General features: G+C 40.1%; 3 protein-coding genes across 3 annotated transcripts; all 3 read left to right on the forward strand.

Moving 5' to 3' along the window:
- Positions 1-1,617: 1,617 nt before the first annotated feature.
- Positions 1,618-7,057, forward strand: LOC111210830. The gene is made up of 2 exons (XM_048762736.1): positions 1,618-6,816; positions 6,986-7,057. The coding sequence occupies exon 1, from the start codon at positions 2,374-2,376 to the stop codon at positions 3,619-3,621; it is 1,248 nt and encodes a 415-aa protein (XP_048618693.1). The 5' UTR covers positions 1,618-2,373; the 3' UTR covers positions 3,622-6,816; positions 6,986-7,057.
- Positions 7,058-8,663: 1,606 nt separating this feature from the next.
- Positions 8,664-9,569, forward strand: LOC106399051. Its single transcript, XM_048764107.1, has 2 exons — positions 8,664-9,400; positions 9,515-9,569. Exons 1-2 carry the CDS (start codon positions 8,664-8,666, stop codon positions 9,567-9,569), a joined length of 792 nt encoding a protein of 263 aa, XP_048620064.1.
- Positions 9,570-19,615: 10,046 nt separating this feature from the next.
- LOC106399052 lies at positions 19,616-21,288 on the forward strand. The gene has a single exon (XM_013839530.3). It carries the CDS (start codon positions 20,139-20,141, stop codon positions 21,015-21,017), a length of 879 nt encoding a protein of 292 aa, XP_013694984.2. The 5' UTR covers positions 19,616-20,138; the 3' UTR covers positions 21,018-21,288.

Genomic DNA, 21,288 nt, shown 5'->3' on the forward strand with positions numbered 1-21,288 from the left:
GGTGTGGACTTTGATGAGACATTTGCCCCAGTTGCACGACTAGAGTCGATCAGACTTTTGTTCACAATGGCATGAAATCTGAAGATTAAGCTCTATCAAATGGACGTGAAAAGTGCATTCATGAATGGTGTGTTACAGGAAGAAGTCTATGTCACACAGCCTAAGGGGTTCGAGGATCCTCACTTCCCTGATCATGTCTACAAACTCAAAAAGGCACTGTATGGACTTAAACAGGCTCCCCGAGCCTGGTATGACCGACTGACTGAGTTCCTGACTCAGGCTGGGTTTCAAAGAGGGGGAGTTGATAAAACTTTGTTTATTAGTGAGAATGGAAAAGACATACTTATCATCCAAATCTATGTTGATGATATCATATTCGGAGGAACCTCTCAGTCCATGGTTGATGAATTTGTTAGAACTATGACCAAGGAGTTCGAAATGAGTATGGTGGGTGAGCTAAGCTATTTTCTTGGACTGCAAGTCAAGCAGCTTGATGATGGAATCACGGTATCACAAAGCACATATGCAAAAAATCTTATTAAGAGATTTGGAATGCAGACGAGTAAGACAGCCAATACTCCGATGAGCACAACTACAAAGTTGTCGCGAGATGCTGATGGGAAACCGGTCGATGAAAAACTCTATAGAGCCACGATAGGCAGTCTGCTGTACCTTACTGCGAGTCGACCTGATCTATGTCTAAGCGTAGGTATTTGTGCACGATATCAAGCCTCTCCAAAGGAATCATATATGAATGCTGTCAAACGCATTATCAAATATGTGAAAGGTACGTTGGATTTTGGTCTACATTATACCTTTGAAACTAATGTGAATCTTGTAGGGTTTTGTGATGTTGACTGGGCAGGGTGCTTGGACGACAGACATAGCACATCTGGTGGATGTTTCTTCCTTGGAAACAACTTGGTAGCCTAGCATAGCAAGAAGCAGAACTGTGTCTCTCTATCAACCGCTGAGGCTGAGTATATCGCCCTGGGGAGTTGTTGCACTCAATTACTGTGGATGCGCCAAATGCTCGTGGATTATGGTATCATCTCTGACCCTATGCTAGTTCATTGTGATAATATGAGTGCTATAAACTTGAATAAAAGTCCGGTTCAGCATTCACGTACCAAACATGTTGACATTCGACATCACTTTGTGAGAGAGTTGGTTGAGATGAAAATAGTGATCCTGAGCATGTACCAACTGAAAGACAACTGGGTGATATATTCACCAAACCTCTGGACTATAACATGTTCCTAGGCCTTCGAAAGGCTTTAGAGATTGTGAATCTCTGAATAAGTCCTGTCAGAAGAGGAGAGCTGCTGTATATATATGTGTTACTGCTTGTCGATATGTCACCACAACCCCAAAACCTTGAGCCAACAAGTTCGATTGTGCAGCTTACTCCACCTATCTTCTCAATAGTATAGTCACTTGATTCACTGGTGAAAGACACTCATCTTGGACCAGGATGCTGCAACATTTTAGGTCTGAGCTTTGATCACTGTCTGGATTAAATGAGGAAACACAGAAGAGACTGAGTGAAAATAGGCAGAAGGAGAATTGTGTATCTCATGCAAATGCAAAAAAAAAAAAAAAAAAAAAAAGGGAAAAACCCGGAATGATGGATACTCGTTTTGGAGCTGGATGACACAACATTCTGACTCTGATTTCGATCACTGTCCGGACTGGGCAGGGTTGATGTCAACTCTTCGAGATAGCTCAGCCTGGAGCGAGGTGTTGCCCCACTTTGTCTCTAGTATTGACAACTGTCTCACTCACTTGAGTTGATAAATAGACTCTGATAAAAAAAAAAATTGTTTACTCTATTTGTCGAGTTGGAGAGACAGACCCACAAAATGTCTACACTGTGTTTCCAGACCATACATATGACTGTGCTATAGGAGCTAAGGTGTGAGTGAGTTGTGTAGTAGAATCATGTTTGTGTCAGCTACTCGGCTGAGAAATAGCTACAGATTTGGGTTGGTCTCTCTGATTTCTATTAAAACCTCTTGGTGACTTAGTACGAGTGGGAAGCAATCTCTGTAGCTCTCTTCTGGACGCTAAAGGCATCCTTGAGTATGTCTTCTGGTGGTTTGTTCAAGATACGGTTTCTTTTGCGTGATGTATTGCTCACAAGGTCGTGATGTATTGCTCACAAGGTCGTGATTATCAGTCACACAAACTCTCTCTCTCACAAACGTAAGTTATGTTTGTACATGGTAGTTTTAAAACTTTATAATAAAAAAAAATGCAACGGTTTGATTTTGAGTCCTTCATTCGTTAGTTCTGGGTCGTTTGTCTTGGGCCTATTTTTGTGTTTTCTAACGGGTCATGTGAGTGTGCTTAGGGTTGGTACTTGTGGCTTGAATGATTCAGCCGATCTCATGTGTCACACTCTCTCTCCCTTGCCGGCGCACTCGATCGATCTCTCTTTCTAGCGACATGCAACCAGCAAGAAGAAGCTCGCGTCTCTCAAAGCTGAAGAATGTTGAGTCCGATCCGCCATGTGTCTCCGAGACAGTTCCGATGAACACTTCTGACATCCCTTCGGGATCATGTCCATCCTCACGAAAGCGGGTTCGCCGTCGTGTCTCAGCCGGTGATACTGCACCTCCGCCGGAGCACATTGAGACGGAAGCTGAGTCTCTCTCTGATGAGAAATCCTCTGACGAGAACCCCGATGAAGCTCTGATTGCAGCTGATACTCCTGAAAATCACTCCAAAGAACAGAGATATGCGGAGAGTCGGAATGTTTATCAAACTAAAGCTCAGTTCTATCTAGAGCTTATGCGACCACAAAGAATGCCAATGACCGGAAAGTTCTTCTCAATGGCGGCGACTGAGCGGTACAAAGACCTCTGGGGCCAGAAGTTCATTCCTCAGCAGTGTATCTCTCTCACGGACGATAATCTCTCTGATGTCAGAAGGATTGTGACTGGAGCAGATTTGATTCACACACTCACTGATATTGATCCCTATCAGTCGAATGTGGTAAGAGAATTAATTGCTAATCTCCATGAGGCTGAGGAACGAGACGATGGTGTAGCTGTGTATGTCAGAGGCTCTCTTGTTGATTTCTCTCCGAGTATGATTAATTATCTGTACTGCATTCCTGGATTTGAAGAAGATCCCAACTGGATGGAAGAAAGCATTGATAAAGTTTGTGATTTTCTCACTGACGGCAGAATAAGGCGATGGGAGAATATGAGTTCGAAGTATCTCACCGCTACAAATCAGGTTCTGTACAAACTCGTCTGCTCGAATTGGATTCCTACCATGAACTACACATCTATGAATCAGAAGAGTCTCAGGTTTGTCTACATGCTCCATCATAATGATGGATTCGACTTTGGGAAACTAGTCTACGATCAAATTATGGCGATGGCAGGAAACACTACAACAGAGAAGACTCGTTGCATCATGTTTCCTACCTTGATTCAGCAGGCCATTCTCTTTCAGCGTACTATACCTCCTGACACTCTAAATGATGAATTCACGGGAACTCCAAAATTGGTCGTCAAGGACATTAAGGCCGGTCGAGGGTCTGGAGCAGATTCAAGTGCTGCCAGTCTTGAAGAAGACATCAATCGTACCATTGCATTCGAGTTCGCCTGAGGAGTAAGGGAGTTGTACAATTTTTATATCTTTACCTGCTGCTTGTCTAACAAATATGTTTTTCTCTTAATGTGCACCTAAGCAGGGGGAGATTATGTGCAATATGTCCCTCATCTTGCGTTTGATGAAGCCGAGGAGGAGGATGGAGATGATGAAGACGAGGAAGAGGATTGAGGCGTCTCTGAATAACGATTGTGTCACATCTAAATTTCTTTAGAAAGTGTGATGTTGATATTATCTATCTTGTGGCATCTAAGACTTAGACTATACTATGTGTATTGGCTATGCTTTTTATGAACCGTATTTGCAACTTATTTAAGAATGTGTTTTTCAAGCTCATGATTAGTGGTTTAAGTTTTCTAGTTATCTCCATGCTCTTGGATATTTGTACTGTGTGGTTGTTTCCAGTGCAGGATGCTTAGGTTGTCACATTCAGATAAAAAGGGGGAGAATGTAAGCTCAGGAAAAGGAGCATGTCGGATCGCGAAACAGAGGAGGTGTTACACGAGTTGATGGATGTGTAACTCGCGGTTACAAGTCAGTTATGAGACGATGACGTGTCAGTGTCTCATTGGTTCCAGGATATTACTTTGGCGTGAAGCAAAGGAGATCTGGAAGATTTGGGCTTATCACAATATTAGGAAAGATAGAATATGATGTTAAGGGTATTTAACCTGATTACTTTGGGTAGATCTAGGTTAGCTGTTTAAGATTAAAAAAGTTAGAGCAAGAGGTTTGTTCTTGAGAGCTGAAGAACTATGAGTGACCTTGTGTGCAGCTCGTGTTTCTGTTTTGTGAGATTAGAAATTGGTCTGTCTCTAGTCGTGTGTGACTGAGAGTAATTCGGATTCAACAGATGTTGGAAGATTGTTTAACAGATTTCTAATATACAAGAAAGCGTTCTTGGTATCCTGCGTTTTTGTTCCTGTAACTTGTAGTCTCTGAGATTTCAAAATTCATCATTCTCCTGACGTTGCTCTTCGTCATCGTAGCACTAGCAAGTATTATAAAAAACATTGAAGTTTAGGTGATTAATAATGTGACAAGAACTTGCGACATTGCCCATCACGCACGTTAAGTCAAATGATAGATATTTAGGTCTCATTTCAGCAATCTCTCACATGTTACTGTAATAAGTAGAACAGCATATGTATAGCGGATCTCAAGTAAGATGACCTAAAACCTCGAATCTAATGAAAATCGTGAAGCCAGCATATTTATTTCTGTATATGGGGATTAATAAATATGCTCTAAATAATTTTACCAAAAAAAAATTATATATGCTCTAAATATCCCGTAATATTCTCAGTTTTCTATATATTCACTACTTTGTAGATTCTTTCTTTTCATGCGTTAGAAGTTGATTACATTCACGCGACGAGAGGCTTTTTGCTTGCTTTCTTTTAATGAACCTAGTTTAAGCACGGCCGGCCTTGAGATTTTGAGAGTCGGTAGCTGTGTTTATGTAAAAAAATTTTTTTTTTTCAAATTTGGGGGTCTATAATTTTTTTTTTTGGTGTCTATTTGTAAGTAATTTTTTTCAAAAATTTTGGAGACCTGTTGCGAATGTTTCACCTAGCATGGCCTAGGACAGACTCTGAGTTTAAGATATATCACATTTTGTATAAAGATATATCACATTTTGTATAAAATCATCGATGTAATAACCCCTAATATCCGTTTTGTATATTTTAATATATATCACTAGGGCCGGCCCCGCGGGATGAAAATTAAAAAAACAATTTAAGCAGTTAGAATGAATGTTTAATATAAATTTGTATCATATAAAAATATACATATTAGTTAAATATTATACATGTTAATGTATTTGAATACTAAATAGACTATAAAGCTACCAATATTTGATTTGATTAGGGATAATTTGCTTGTTTTGATTACTGTTGAATGAACTATGTAAATTAAATTGGTTGGTAAGCTGTTAGTACAAAACTATATGTTTGCTCTTATACCTTAATTAGGACAATAAGTTGAATATATCTTAATTAGGACAATAAGTTGAATATATCTTAGACCACAAATCATAAATATTCTCAGTCTTATACATTTTGTTCTTCAAGTTATTGTTACTTTTATTTCTTTTTATACATTTCTCTTAATATTTATGTATGCATCCATAATATTTTTTTAAAAAGATTTTTCATTAACTAATGTATTTATTGTAGTTTTAAATATATTATAGTTTTCGTGCACTTGATTAAATTTTTTTGGCATTGGTGGTATTTGAAGTGGTTGAGAACCTGAATGAATATTTACTTTCATAAAATTTTTGGTGTATGTTTAAAAATAAAAATTTGTAAAGGCTTTTAAATCATATGAATATGATATTCAACACACTACTGTTGACTGTTCATATACTTAAAATTCTGACGTAGGTAATTGCAAATTTGTTGAACTCATAGATTCGTTGCTACTTTATAAATTATCACAGGATGAGGTACATAGGGTAAAGATTGCTTTGATGATATTATAACGTCAATATCGTAATGTGTGTGTGTTTTTTTTTATCTACTATGTATTAAGAAATAATTAACACATTCAATAATTTAAAGAGTAAAAAGTCCTATCAATTGTTCATAGTATAAGCCCAAAGTTAAACTCAAACTCAGCCAAATAAATAAAACCCAGAGACACGTGTCGGCCTGTCAAAGAGTGACTTTCCAAGTGGATAACTTAGAAGAGAGAGAAACATATTTTTATATATATAGATTCTGGCTATGAGTTATTGTCATTATCCTTTGGATGAGAAAATAGTGAATAATTAATTCCCAAAATTTTGTTACTATGGAAATGCTGTAAAATAGTTAAACGCGTTATCAATAACCCCAGAGATTAGGAAAGGCTAAGGATTTACATAAGGCGAGAGAGGAATGGCCGACTTCACCTTATTTTAAGCATTGTCTTCCGTCCGTTTTAATATTTCTTGATTATCTTCCCTTAATCCCAGAATATTAGAAAATCAAATTAAGTGAACAAAAGTTCGCTTAACGTTCATCCTTTAACCGTCAGAGAAGAAAGTCCAAGGCTCACGAAACATTCGTATCCACTTCCAATTTTTGCTTATGTAATGTTAATATATGTAATCTTATGTGCAAGAGTGCAAGGCAAATTGAAAATCAAAGTTTTGGTTTGTGGTGTACATGAATAAAATATTATGTGGGTCTGTAACATTAGCACGTAAGTTATTCGACTTTTTCTATTTTATTTTTCATTTAAATAATTTATACATATTATAATAAAAAAAATTTAACTCACCAGAAGAAACTTACAAAACTGGTTTTATAACTTCTTCTTTGTATAAGCAAGTTCATAAGAAAACCAAAGAGTTTTTTCTTTTGATTCTTAGGTAAAATCAAAATTTATTTCTTTTTCCGAATAAGGCTCCGAAAATCTCAGGTCCGGCTTACATGTATACAGGTAATTAATTATTCAATTTGATTCTTTAGATTATTGAATCTTTTTTATGTTTGATTAGGGTTCATTTAGAAATTAATTCCAATCTCACTTAACGTATCCTATATAAACGTAAAAATCTTCGTGAAAAGTAATTTAGTTGTTATGAACAATGTGGATTGCTAGGAACCAAAGGCCAAGACCGAGGCCCATAGAGAGAGAGAGAGTCGGCAGCCCAAAGGGGAGAGAGAGTCGGCCGCCCCTTGTCTAGATAATGTTTCCATTTATCTTTCATGTTTATCTTTAGGAAATTTTCCTTTTCACTCTAGGATTATGATTTGGATACTTTCCTTTTATCTATCTCTTGTATCCCCTATATAAGGGAACACTTTGATTCAGAAATAATAAGACAGAGAACACGATTTCATCTCTTGTTCACAACACGTTATCAGCACGATAGCCTCTGAACCCTGAGACCAAAATCGAACCCAAAAAGTCTAAGCCGGCGATCCAAAACCAAAACCCTAAACCTAATCTTGTCCCTTGTTCATCAAGAACCCAAAAAGATCCATCCTAGCTTCTCAGATCACGTTCCAGATCAGAAGGACCGCAATCCAGCCCGCGACCGACCCGAGACGATCCGATCCCCGTCCAGCTCGCAGCCGAGACACCTCCAGCCGCGATCGACTCCATCCGCGACCCGATAGGAGGCAGCAGACGTCCGATCATCTCAGCTCGAAGTTCCATCCATTCTCTGGTGGTCCGGTTCATAATCCCCTACGAAACTAAGGTATAAACACAATCTGAGAACCTAGAACAGTAAGAACCCTAATTCCATCATTATGGAAACAATGTCTTGATGAAACCCTAAAAGAAACCATGAGATTAAAATCGACAAGCCTTAGAACTAGAAACATAAATTGATTCCAATTAGAACCTGATTGTATGTTGATTGATTGAATCTGAAATTGACAAACCCTAATCAAGGAATCAAAAACCCTAAACCCTAAAGGAGACATGTAGCCAATTTTAAGATTGATCTTGATTGCTTGATTTCTGATTTGAATTGAGGTTTAGGATTGTTTAGATTGCTTGAATCAATCTGTCTGAACATACAAATACTTAAGGCCTTGAAACCTTAAACATAAGTTGATAGAACTTTAAAGATTGAAACCCTAGGGATCATAAGAATGTTTTAAATCGTTTCTGCATGAATCCGAACATGATATTGCATTCACAATTGTTTAAAACAAGATCGGCCAGCATATAGAATCACATGAGCTTAGGTTGTTTGCATTAGAAAACTGACAGGGCCGTGTGGCTCTTGATTGATAGCACCATGGTCGATTAGTATTGCTTGAACATCATAAATGCATAAGATGTGTTGTGGCCGAGCTTGCTTATATCATGCGGCCACGTGATCCCATTATGAATCTAATGTCTTGTGTGATAATGTGGATCAGATGTCGAAAATAGCAAACAGAGACTATGCAGCCCTTAATCTCTCCGGAGACAATTACTTGCAGTGGGCGCTAGACACAAGGATTAGTCTAAAATCCAAGGGACTCGGTGATACTATCATCGAGGACAGCAATGAGAATGAAAAGAATAGATACAGGGCCATATGTTATATGCGCCATCATCTCATTGAAGGTCTTAAGGATCAGTACATGACGATTGAGAATCCATTGGATCTTTGGAATGCTTTAAAGCACAGATATGATCACCAAAAGATGGTGTTGCTTCCAAAGGCAAGGCACGATTGGATGCATCTCAGATTCATGGACTTTAAGTCCGTGGATGAGTATAACTCAGCCTTGTTCAAAATCGTCTCAATACTAAGGCTGTGTGGTGAAGAAGTGTCTGATGTGATGATGCTTGAAAAGACCTATACGACTTTCAATCAGTCGAATTCTGTATTGCAGCAGCAATATAGAACAAAAGGTTTTGCCACATACACTGATCTGATCTCCTGTCTACTCTTGGCCGAGGCAAACAATGAGCTTCTCATGAAGAACAGTGGAGCTAGACCGGCCGGGACAGCACCATTACCTGAAGCCCATGATGTTGAAAAGAAAGATCCCAAAGAAACCTACTACGCCCAAGACAACAGGAAACCATACGGTCATGGCCGTGGTGGGTACAGGGGGCGTAGGCGTGACAACCATAACGGTCGAGATAACTACTCAACCGGCCGAAGAGGAAACCACAATAACCGTGGTCGTGGTTCCAATTACGGTCGGGGCCGAGGGAGTTATGGCCGTGGACGAGGTGGCATATCCAAACCATCTTACACGTCCAAGTCATTGTGTCACAGATGCGGGATGGACAATCATTGGGCCAAGAACTGCAGAACTCCAAAGCACTTGTGCGAACTCTATCAAGAGAGTATCAAGAACAAGAACCCGGAGGCAAACATGATCCAAGAGAACGGTCATGACGACAAAGGATATGGATATGATGCTGATGATGAATCCGACAGGGACAACAAAGATGACCAAATGGATTTTGAGACATCTGACTGTCTAAAGGACTAGTTTTTCGAATCACATTGTCTTATTGCTTTATGTTTTTTTGATTTGGTGTTTTTATTTTATGACATTTATAATAAAAGTTTTAAAGATCTTACAAAGTCTCTAAAGTCTAGTAAATTTTACTTATAGAAATGAATGATGAGATGAGTATACTTGTGGTGGATAGTGGCACAAGTCATACGATCCTTAGAGACAAAAGGTATTTCATGAATCTCACATTGCAAAGTGCAAAGGTACAAACCATTGCGGGTGAGGCCAGCCTGATTGAAGGTCACGGCCAGGCCTATGTGATGATGCCCAAGGGCACTCACCTAGAGATCAAAACCGCCTTGTATTCCCCAAGCTCTAGAAGAAGCTTATTGAGTTTCAAGGACATAAGGTTGAATGGTTTCCACCTTGAAACATGGGAAGAAGGAAACAAAGAATTCCTTAACATAACTTTGATCACCAAAGGCAATAAAAGGATCCTAGAGACCATGCCCGCAATGTCTACTGGTCTTTACTATGCAAAGATCAGTATGGTCGAGGCAAATACCTCAGAGCTATTCACTTTATGGCATAACCGGCTTGGCCATCCCGGAACAGGAATGATGCGAAAACTGATGATGAATTCATTAGGGCACACGTTTAAAGGAGTGATCCCACAAAATCTCACATGTGCTGCATGTGCACAAGGGAAACTCATAACTAGGCCATCACCAGCCAAGGTTAATAAAGAAACCTTAAACTTTCTGGAAAGGATCCAAGGGGACATATGTGGACCGATACACCCACCTTGTGGGACGTTTAGATACTTCATGGTCCTCATTGATGCATCGACCAGATGGTCGCATGTATGCCTGTTGTCCACTCGAAACCTAGCCTTTGCACGGCTGCTTGCTCAGATGATAAGGCTGAGAGCACATTTTCCAGACTTTCCACTTAAGACTATACGTCTAGACAATGCTGGTGAGTTCACGTCCCAGGCGTTTAATGAATACTGTATGTCCATGGGGGTAAAAGTAGAACACTCCGTGGCACATGTCCATACACAGAACGGCTTGGCCGAATCCTTCATTAAACGTATCCAGCTGATAGCCCGTCCATTGCTAATGAAGTCTCAACTTCCGGTATCAGCATGGGGACATGCGGTTTTACATGCTACGGAACTGATTCGCATCAGGCCATCTAGTGAGCATAGATATTCACCATCCCAATTACTTACGGGTCATGAGCCAGACGTGTCCCACATCAAAATATTTGGATGTGCCGTCTACGTTCCAATTGCTCCACCACAGAGAACTAAGATGGGACCGCAGAGGAGGATGGGAATATACGTAGGATATGAATCCCCAAGTATTATAAAATATCTTGAGCCAACAACCGGTGATTTGTTTAAGGCCAGATACGAAGACTCACAGTTTGATGAGTCCACATATCCGTCCTTAGGGGGAGATAACAGCCGGTTGATAACAAAAGAATTAGAATGGTTTAGACCATCAACATCTTGGCAAGATCCTCGGACTAAAGATTGTGATTTAGAAGTCCAAAAGATAATACATCTTCAAGAGCTAGCTAATAGACTACCAGATACATTTGCTGACCCAAATAGAGTGACAATATCACACATCCCGGCTTGTAATGCACCTGTAAGATTAGACGTCCAAGATAGACAATGTCAAGTGGCTACAGAGTCTAAGCAACGTCTAAAACGTGGCAGACCAATTGGTTCCAAAGACAAACAGCCTCGGAAATCCAAGAAAGGTGCTGGATCCGAGAGCATCAAGGAAACCGTCCAGGACATAGATGGATCGGTCGAGCCAACCATGACGGTTGAGCCGAGTGTACCGACCACACCCGATGATCCGGTCGTTCCTCAAAGTGAGGTCCGGGACGCTGGACTTCACGGGACACCAGAGCCGGACAACCAAGAGATCTCTATAGACCATGTGATGTCTGGAAAACAATGGAACATAAGAGATATCAACGTTGATGATTTATTTGCATACAAGGTAGCACTTGAGATCATGGATAAAGATGAGGATCTAGAACCCACGTCCATACAAGAATGCATGCTAAGATCAGATTGGATCAAATGGAAACAAGCTATAAACGTGGAGTTAGAATCATTGAGAAAGAGAGGCGTTTTTGGCCCTATAATGTTGACACCCAGAGATGTCAAACCAGTGGGATACAAATGGGTCTTTGTAAGGAAGAGAAACGAGAAAGGAGAAGTGGTGAGATACAAAGCACGGCTTGTAGCACAAGGATTCTCACAAAGACCAGGAATAGACTATGAGGAAACTTATTCCCCTGTGGTGGATGCGACTACATTGAGATATCTAATCAGTCTGGCCGTGAGAGAAAACATTGATTTGCGCCTAATGGATGTAGTTACAGCATACCTATACGGACCACTGGACAATGAAATACATATGAGAGTTCCAGAGGGTATTGAGCTCAAAGATAAGAAAGGTTCTCGAGAACAACATTGCATTAAGCTGAACAAAGCTTTATATGGTTTAAAACAGTCAGGTCGAATGTGGTATAACCGGCTATCCGAGTACCTAACCAAAGAGGGTTATAAGAATGATCCAATAAGTCCATGTATATTCATAAAGAAATTCGACAGCAAGGGCTATGTTATAATATCTGTCTATGTGGATGACCTGAACATAATAGGAACCTCTGGAGAGATTTCCCAAACGGTTGAATGTCTAAAGAAAGAATTCGAAATGAAAGACTTAGGGAAAACTAAGTTCTGTTTGGGATTACAGTTTGAGTATAAAGCAAATGGCATCCTTGTGCATCAAGAAACTTATACAGAAAAGATACTCAAGCAATTCAATATGGACCAGGCACACCCCTTACCGTGTCCTATGGCCGTAAGGTCCTTAGACCTGGAAAAGGATCCATTCGGACCAAAGAAACTGGACGAGGAAGCACTCGGATCGGAAGTGCCTTACTTAAGTGCCATTGGGGCCTTAATGTACTTAGCTAGTCATACTAGACCGGACATAAGCTTTGCCGTGAGCTTACTATCTAGATTTGGATCATGTCCGACCTTAAGGCATTGGAACGGAGTGAAACATCTGTTCAGATATCTGCAAGGAACAAAAGATCTCGGTTTGTTCTACACCAACCGGCCAGGAGAGAACTTGGTCGGATATGCAGATGCTAGGTACTTATCTGACCCACACCAGGCTAGATCTCAGACAGGATATGTGTTTACACATAGTGGAGCCGCAATATGCTGGCGTTCAACAAAGCAATCCTTAGTTGCTACATCGTCTAATCACGCCGAGATCATAGCAATGTATGAGGCAAGCCGTGAGCTTGTTTGGTTGAGGAACATGACCGGCCATGTCTTGAAAGAGAGTGGTCTGGCCGTGGGACAAAAGAAGGAGGAGCCAATAATTATCTACGAGGACAATGCAGCGTGCATTGCTCAGCTCAAGGAAGGATACATCAAGGGAGACAGGACTAAGCACATCCTGCCCAAGTTCTTTTTCACCCACGACTTGCAGAAGGCAAAGGAGGTTCAAGTGGTCCAAGTCCGATCCAGCGACAACTCAGCCGACCTTTTCACCAAGTCTCTGCCAACCTCAACATTCAGGAAGCTGGTTCATCAGATAGGGATGCGCCGCCTGAAGGATCTGGAGTGTTATGAACAATGTGGATTGCTAGGAACCAAAGGCCAAGACCGAGGCCCATAGAGAGAGAGAGAGTCGGCAGCCCAAAGGGGAGAGAGAGTCGGCCGCCCCTTGTCTAGATAATGTTTCCATTTATCTTTCATGTTTATCTTTAGGAGATTTTCCTTTTCACTCTAGGATTATGATTTGGATACTTTCCTTTTATCTATCCCTTATATCCCCTATATAAGAGAACATTTTGATTCAGAAATAATAAGACAGAGAACACGATTTCATCTCTTGTTCACAACATTAGTTATCTTTTCCCATAGAATTTGGGTTTAAATCGTTGTTTGAAATCTGGAAAGAAAAAAAAATCCTATGAAACATCTTCGTGGAAGTCGGCTTCGATTTTTTTTAAAATTTGTTACACATATAATAAACGTACGCGTAGCTTGTTCGATTTGACCAATGCGTGTATGAATTAATCATTAAATTAAATAATAAGTCAATAACTTGTTTTATCAGACATCAGTCAACAACTTGTTTATTTCGTGAATCGCTATCTTTTTGCGTTCAAGAACGGACGGAATCTGGTTAATTCATAGGGAAAATAAAATTAGTAAAAAGACAACTTTTTTCTTTGTTAAACTTCATAAGACAGGCAACAGAATTTGGCTGTTTTAGTCTCCCTGTTATTTTATGACGATTCTTAATCCATAAACGTTAACTAATTGGTTCAAGAGGCTAGGGTATATTGGTATATTATTTTAGGCAATCTTTAATCACATCTTGATTCTAATATATACCGTATATATCCAACATATATGGACCAACAGTATATATTTAATCACATCGTGACTCTTACATCTACCAACTTTTTTTTTTTTTTTACATCTACCAACTTCTTTCTAGGCATTTTTTTTGTAGTTGTACTTGTATATTTTGTGTGGTTCAAAATCTTCTTTTTGCAGTTGTTCTGTATATTTTGTGTGGTTCAAAATACCTTAACTTCTGTATCATCTATATATTTATTTGTTTACCAAAAAAAAATCTATATATTTATCTAATGAATCGAACTTCACTTCCTAATCTGATTCTTGAGCTCGCAATCAAGTTTGATTCGATCCACTCACAATGTGTTTAACCTTACAATTCTCACGCTTTCGTTTGCAACCAAGAACATAAAGAATCAAAAGAAAAGAACACACACAGATTGTTTGCCCAGTTCGGGATTCAATGTGAATCCGTACGTCTGGGTGCTTGACGGCACAAGCAAAACGATTTCACTAAATCACTCCAAGAGATTGTACAAAGAAAGGTGAATCAAGAGACTTATACAATGAACACAAGCTCTTGATCTTTTCTTCTCCTTTCTCTCTCTGATTCTAATGACTCGTTCTCTCTCTTTCTGATTTCTCCGATGATCTAACAAACTCCCTTTCTCCTCAGATATATAGACGAGACCGGTACAGTGGATTGAGCTGATTCCAATAACCGCCCTGGTTATCACCTTCTCTAATCTTGTACCAAGCATTAGTAAACCGACCCGGTTTACAGCTGATAAGTGTTGAATGTCACAATACTCAACAATCGCCACCTTGACATCAACACCATGAGTTCATCATTCATCTCTTATGCCGTCAAGCGTAGCTACTCCCTTAGCAGTAAGCTACCCCGAGATCAACAAGCACCTCCTCGAACTTGTTACTCGGTATTACTTTTGTCAACATATCTGCTGGGTTAGTCGAAGTATGCACCTTCTGAATCACCACTTCTCCAGCTTCTATCATATCTCTAACAAAGCTCATCTTCAGAGCTACATGTTTTGATACCACTACGTGCTTCGTTCTGTCGTGAAACACATTGTTCTTCGCCAAACAGATTGGACTTTGAGAATCGCATCCCACCACAACTTCTGTCTGATCATACCCTAGCTCCTCTGTTATTCCTCTTAACCAAAGTCCTTCTTTAATGGTTTCCACCAACGAGATATACTCCGCTTCCGTTGTTGACAGAGCCACCACCTGTTGAAGCCCTGACTTCCAGCTCATAGTCTTTCCTCCGACCTTGAAAACATACCCAGTTGTAGACCTTCTTCGATCAAGGTCTCCTCTAAAATCAGAATCTGAAAACCCTTTCACGCTGAACCCATCTGAACCTTTCTTGAACACCAAGCCAACATCCTGCATCTTCACTAAATACCGCAATATCCATTTCACTGCTTCCTAATGTTCTTTACTAGGATTACTCATGAATCTGCTTACAAGACCTACTCCAAATGCTAGATCTGGTCTTGTACTTACCATAGCATACATGATGCTTCCAACTGCATTTGCATATGGACACTCCACATCAGAACTAGCCAGACCTTGCTCTCCTTCCTTTAACGCCACCAATTTAAATTGAGCACCAACAGGAGTAGAAACTGGCTTAGCTTCTCCCATTCTGAAAACTTGTAAGATCTTCTCACATATCTTGACTGTGATAACTTCAGAACTCCACCTGCTCTGTCTCTCTCTATATCCATACCCAGTATTCGCTTTGCAGGCCCTAAGTCCTTCATATCAAATTCTCTCTCAAGCATCTTCTTAACTTCATCAATATTTGACATATGTTTTGCCACCATTAGCATATCGTCTACGTATAAGAGTAAGTAGACATACTCTTGCCTCCTCAGCTTCTTCAAGTACACACATAGATCATACTCGCTCTTTACAAACCCATTTTTGATCATGATTTGATCAAAACACTTGTTCCACTGACGCGGCACCTGCTTTAAACCATACAACGACTTCACCAGCTTGCACACCTTGTCTTCTTGTCCTGCAACCACATAACCTTATGGTTTCTCCATATAAATGTCTTCTTCTATAGTACCATGCAGAAACGCCGTCTTTACATCTAAGTACTCCAACTCCAAGTCCTTGTCCACTACTATTGATAGCATCAATCTAATAGAGACATGCTTTACTACCGGTGAGAAGATCTCCTGATAGTCTACTCCTTCACATTGTGAATAGCCTTTCGCAACCAATCTCGATTTGAATCTTGGTTCTTCTACTCCTGGTATGCCTGATTTCCTTTTGTATATCCATTTGCAACCAATTACCTTCTTATCTTTGGGTAACTCAGTTAGAAACCACATCTTATTCTTGTCCAATGACATCATTTCATCATCCATTCATGCGTTCCACTTCTTCCAGTCTTTGCTCTTCAACGCTTCATCATAGGTAGCAGGTTCTTCTGAGTCAATGACTTCTGCTACAGATAACGCAAAAGCAACTTCTGAGTCTTCCGTAAACCTTGCGGGTTTTACAATTTCTCTGTGAGCTCGATCTCTAGCAAGCTGATAGTTGTTGAGATCTTCAACTTCTTCAGTAGCCTCACCTATCTTAATTTGACTCTTAACACCTCCACCTTCATCTTGACTCTCTGAAACTGTTCCTGAAGTCTCACATATCTCAATTTGACTCTTAACACCGTTCTGACTCTCAGATCCATACTGGCTCTGCTTTGCATTTCGATCCTTGACAATGTCTCTGTACAGCTTGTCCTCTCTGAATACTGCATTTCGACTTATAATGCACTTTCTTTCTTCAACAATACAGACCTTGTATCATTTTACCCCAGGTGGGTAACCGATGAACACGCCCTTCAAAGCCCTAGGTTTGAGCTTGCCTTGATCAATATGAACATACATCACTGACCCAAATCTTCTTAAATGATTGTAGCCTGGTGTCTTCCCCAACCACAACTCTTCAGGTATGTTGAAATCATTTGCCGAAGAAGGAGTACGGTTGATGATGTAAACAAATGTTGCTACAGCTTCTGCCCAAAACTCTTCTTTTAAGCCTGACTCGTTCAACAGACATCTCACTTTCTCCATGATCGTCCTATTCATTCGGTCTGCAACTCCGTTTTGTTGTGGAGTGTATGCGCAGGTCATGTGTCTCTCTATGCCATGCTGCTTACAAATGGTATCAAACGCAGTTTTACAAAATTCTAAACCATTGTCAGTCCTAAGACATCTAACCTTTTTGTTCACATGATTCTCAACTAAACCTTTCCACGCACATAATTTACCAAAAGCCTCATCCTTAGTTGCTAAGAAATAAACCCAGACTTTCCTAGAAAAATCATCTATCATAGAAAGAAAATACCTCTTCCTAGACAATGACAAGTGGACATTCGGAGATCGCCAGAGGTCAGAGTGTACATACCTCAGAACATCCTCAGAATTGTGTTTACCTACGTTGAACTTTAACCTTTTGTTCTTGCCCATGATGCAGCTTTCGCAGAACTCCAAATCGCTGATCTTCTGTTTGTCCAAGATGCCTTTCTCAACCAGCACCTTCAGGTTCTTGATGCTAGTATGCGCTAATCTGCTGTGCTACAATGCAGTGTCATCCTTTGATACAGCGGCGTATGCAGTTGGCTCCACCGTATCTCCATCAAGCAGATAGAGACTTCCACATAACGTCCCTTGTAGAGCTAACTTTCCGTTCTTATAGAAACAAGTCTTGCCATTTCCTCCTTCTTGCATAAACCCCTGCATATCAAGTGAGCTCACAGAGATCAAGTTTCTTTTAAGGTTAGGTACATACCTAACATTCGTAAGACACTTGACGGTTTCTCCTTTTGCATTAATCTTGATAGTTTCAATTCCTTGCACCGAGACCGCCCTGTCATCCGCAAGTAAGACTTGACCACTAGCTAGCTCTGAGAACTCAACAAACCATTCCCTCCTAGAAGTCATATGATAGGAGCATCCTTAGTCTATGACCCATTTGCCTCTTGAATCCTGATCTGAGATAGCTAAAGCATCCACTTCTTGTAGCTTGTCAACCATCACTGCTGCCTCACCATCATCTTCACTCTCCATCCTCTTCTTCCTTGCATAGCAGTCTTTCTTAACGTGTCCTTCCTTCTTGCAGTACCAACATGTAAGCTTCGATCTAGACCTGGACCTCGACTTGCTCTTGAAGTTCTTGCCTTTGTAACTGTCTCCCCTCTCTGGTCTTCCTCTCGTGATGTATGCATCACCAGACCTGTGCGAGCTTGATGACTCTTTCACATCCTTAAGCTTAATCTCCTTTGACTTTGCGGCATTTGTGACATCCTCAATAGTCAGTGTGTCTCTTCCATACTTCAACGTCTTTTTTAGCTGATTGTACTGTGACGGGAGAGAGGTCAACAGCAGTATGGCTTGAAACTTCCTCTGAAACAGAAACATTCACACTGCTTAACCCAGAAACTAACTTCAAGAAATCATCAATGTTCTCATCTATAGATTTAGATTCTATCATCTTAAATGTATATAACTTGTGTTGAAGATGAATTCTATTTGGAAGAGTTTTGGAATTATACAACCTTTCGAGTGCAGCCAAATCGTCGCCGCCGTTGTATATTCTTCTAGTTTCCTCAGTACATGATCTCCAAGATTCAGAATGATCATGTTCATCGCCTTCTCGGCTCTCTCTGATTTCTCCACCTCGAGCTTCTTGATCCGTTTCTTGAAGTCTTCTTCTGCCTCGCCCTTCTTCATCTCAATCTCAGATCCAGAAGTCACCGGAGGTTCGATCAGGGCATCTTTGAGGCCAAGAATGGAGAGATGAGCCATCATGCGTTTCTTCCACATCGAGAAATCCCCTTGACCGTCGAAACAAGCGATCTTCACCTTCGCCATCGATTCCTTCATCTCCGAGGAACCTGGCTCTGATACCACTTCTAATAAATCAAACTTCGCTTCCTAATATGAATCTTGAGCTCGCAATCAAGTCTGATTCGATCCACTCACAATGTGTTTAACCTCACAACTCTCACGCTCTCGTTTTCAACCAAGAACATAAAGAATCAAAAGAAATGAACACACACATATTGTTTGCCCAGTTCGGGATTCAATGTGAATCCGTACGTCTGGGTGCTTGACGGCACAAGCAAAACAATTTCACTAAATCACTTCAAGAGATTGTACAAAGAAAGGTGAATCAAGAGACTTATACAATGAACACAAGCTCTTGATCTTTTCTTCTCCTTTCTCTCTCTGATTCTAGTGACTCGTTCTTTCTCTTTCTGATTTCTCCGATGATCTAACAAACTCCCTTTCTCTTTAGATATATAGACGAGACCGGTACAGTGGATTGAGCTGATTCCAATAACCGCCCTGGTTATCACCTTCTCTAATCTTGTACCAAGCATTAGTAAACCGACCCGGTTTACAGCTGATAAGTGTTGAATGTCACAATACTCAACAATTTATTTAATTATTAGTTTCAGTTTTATTTTTTATTTAAAACAGAAATTGGTTAAAGTGCTAGGCTTTTAGTTAGTTGTAGATGTCTGATTATAATTTAAAGTTGTAGACTGCAGAAAAAAGAATTTGAGGTTGGGGCATTTTTTAAATTTGAGGATCTATTTTAGTAGTGAAATCTACTCATAGTTATAAGTATTTTAAAGTTTTATAAACTTATTTTTTTTAATATATAGTTTTATATTTGAAACCCATTGAAAAAAAATACAGTTTCTTTTTCTTTTTTTCCTATAATGTAGTACTGGATGCATTTTTGGGTTAAGAAAAGAACTCCATTCATTGGATAAAAGAAAGGTGTTAGCGATGGACAGTATATAATTTCTAAGAAACTTTTATCGGATAGGGACTGGTTTTAATTATGTGGTAGTGATGACACATTCAAACCTGTTGCTAAAAGTTTAATTTGGGTCCGTTTCTGGTCTAATATACATTTCCTTCTTCTTTTTTCCACAGGAAAAACATTAAATGTCACAGATTCTCAGTAATATCTCAGAGGCCATCCCTTCCATAACGTCAACACCTTCGCTTAGCTGTCTCCCTATTTAAATTCTCTACATGCAACATCCCATTAAATAAAAATAAAAGAAAAACAAAACCCACAAAAAATCAATATTTTCTGGGTTTTGTTATTTATTTAAATTCAAGAATATGGAGAGAGCCTCTTCTTCCTCCTCCAAGTCATCATCATCATCCATGGCTTCTTGTTCTTCTGATCAGTCTCTTTCCATCTTTTCCGATCAAACCTCGTCTTATCTGACGTCATCCATGCTTTCCCGCACGTCATCATCATCTTCCTCCGCCGTGGGAGACTACATCGGGACAGAGAGCTGCTTCGACGTCCTCTCCGCCGACGAAGTAAACGACGTATTCTCCTCCTCCGAGTTTATGAACCGGTATCGTTACGGAGGAAGGAGGAGAGAGGAGAGAGCAGCTAGAGCCGCGGCGGCGCGTGAGTTTCCCCCGCCGATAACGTTGCTTGCTCAGACGGAGAATCTTCTCCCGCACATGCCGTGGGTTTTGAAGCGTGTGTTGACGAGCGACGGGAGGCTTATCCTGAGAGAAGAGAAGGTGCGTCATCACGAGTACTTCCGTGCGCATAGATCTAATGGACGTCTCACTCTCGACCTTGTTCCTCTAGACGATGACGTTTTTGCACTTCCTCAAGAGCCCTCTCATTACCAATCTGATGATGATAATGATAATGATCACGATGATGATGAGAATGATCAGTGTGATGATCAACAACACGAGGTGGGGGATGATTTGGATGATCTGGCGGATAATGTTGATAAGAGTGTCATTATTACTGCCACTGACGATGACGATAGTGTTATCCATAATTGTGATCATGATAAGGGCAATGTGCATGGTGGTAGTGAAGATGGATATAGGAAAGCTATATTAGCGGCGGTGGCGGATGAGACGGTGGTGGAGAGCGGAGGAGGAGGATCGCCGAGAGGAAAGTGTTTGAAGTCTTGTTTTGTTGGTATGATAGTTCGAGAGATCAGACCAGTTCTTCTTAGTTGATTGCCCTGTTCTAAAAATCGGCCGCTTATTAGACGCCTGGACGCTACTCTTCCGTTCCGATTTATGCCAAATCGGTTTAAAAAATCGGATATCCGATTTTCTTCGCCTAGACCACCTAAATGACCGCCTAGCCGTCTAATCTATTTTTTAATTATTTTTTTTATTTTATATTTTATTTTTAATAATATTTTTATTTATTTATTTGATCTAAAATTTTGTAAATATCATTTATATTCATAATTTTGATAAAAATTACACTATATTAAGTTTA

Source organism: Brassica napus, chromosome C7 (genome assembly GCF_020379485.1).
Source record: "Brassica napus cultivar Da-Ae chromosome C7, Da-Ae, whole genome shotgun sequence".
In the NCBI taxonomy this organism is placed as follows: Eukaryota; Viridiplantae; Streptophyta; class Magnoliopsida; order Brassicales; family Brassicaceae; genus Brassica; species Brassica napus.

What these genes read in the sequence shown, in the direction of transcription:
- LOC106399052 (XM_013839530.3), top strand. Translation starts at nt 20,139, where the DNA reads ATGGAGAGAGCCTCTTCTTCCTCCTCCAAGTCATCATCATCATCCATG.
- LOC111210830 (XM_048762736.1), top strand. Translation starts at nt 2,374, where the DNA reads ATGATTCAGCCGATCTCATGTGTCACACTCTCTCTCCCTTGCCGGCGC.
- LOC106399051 (XM_048764107.1), top strand. Translation starts at nt 8,664, where the DNA reads ATGCGCCATCATCTCATTGAAGGTCTTAAGGATCAGTACATGACGATT. An exon ending in TGCAGAACTCCAAAGCACTT is followed by an intron (nt 9,401 to 9,514) that starts GTGCGAACTCTA and finishes TGAATCCGACAG; the next exon opens with GGACAACAAAGATGACCAAA.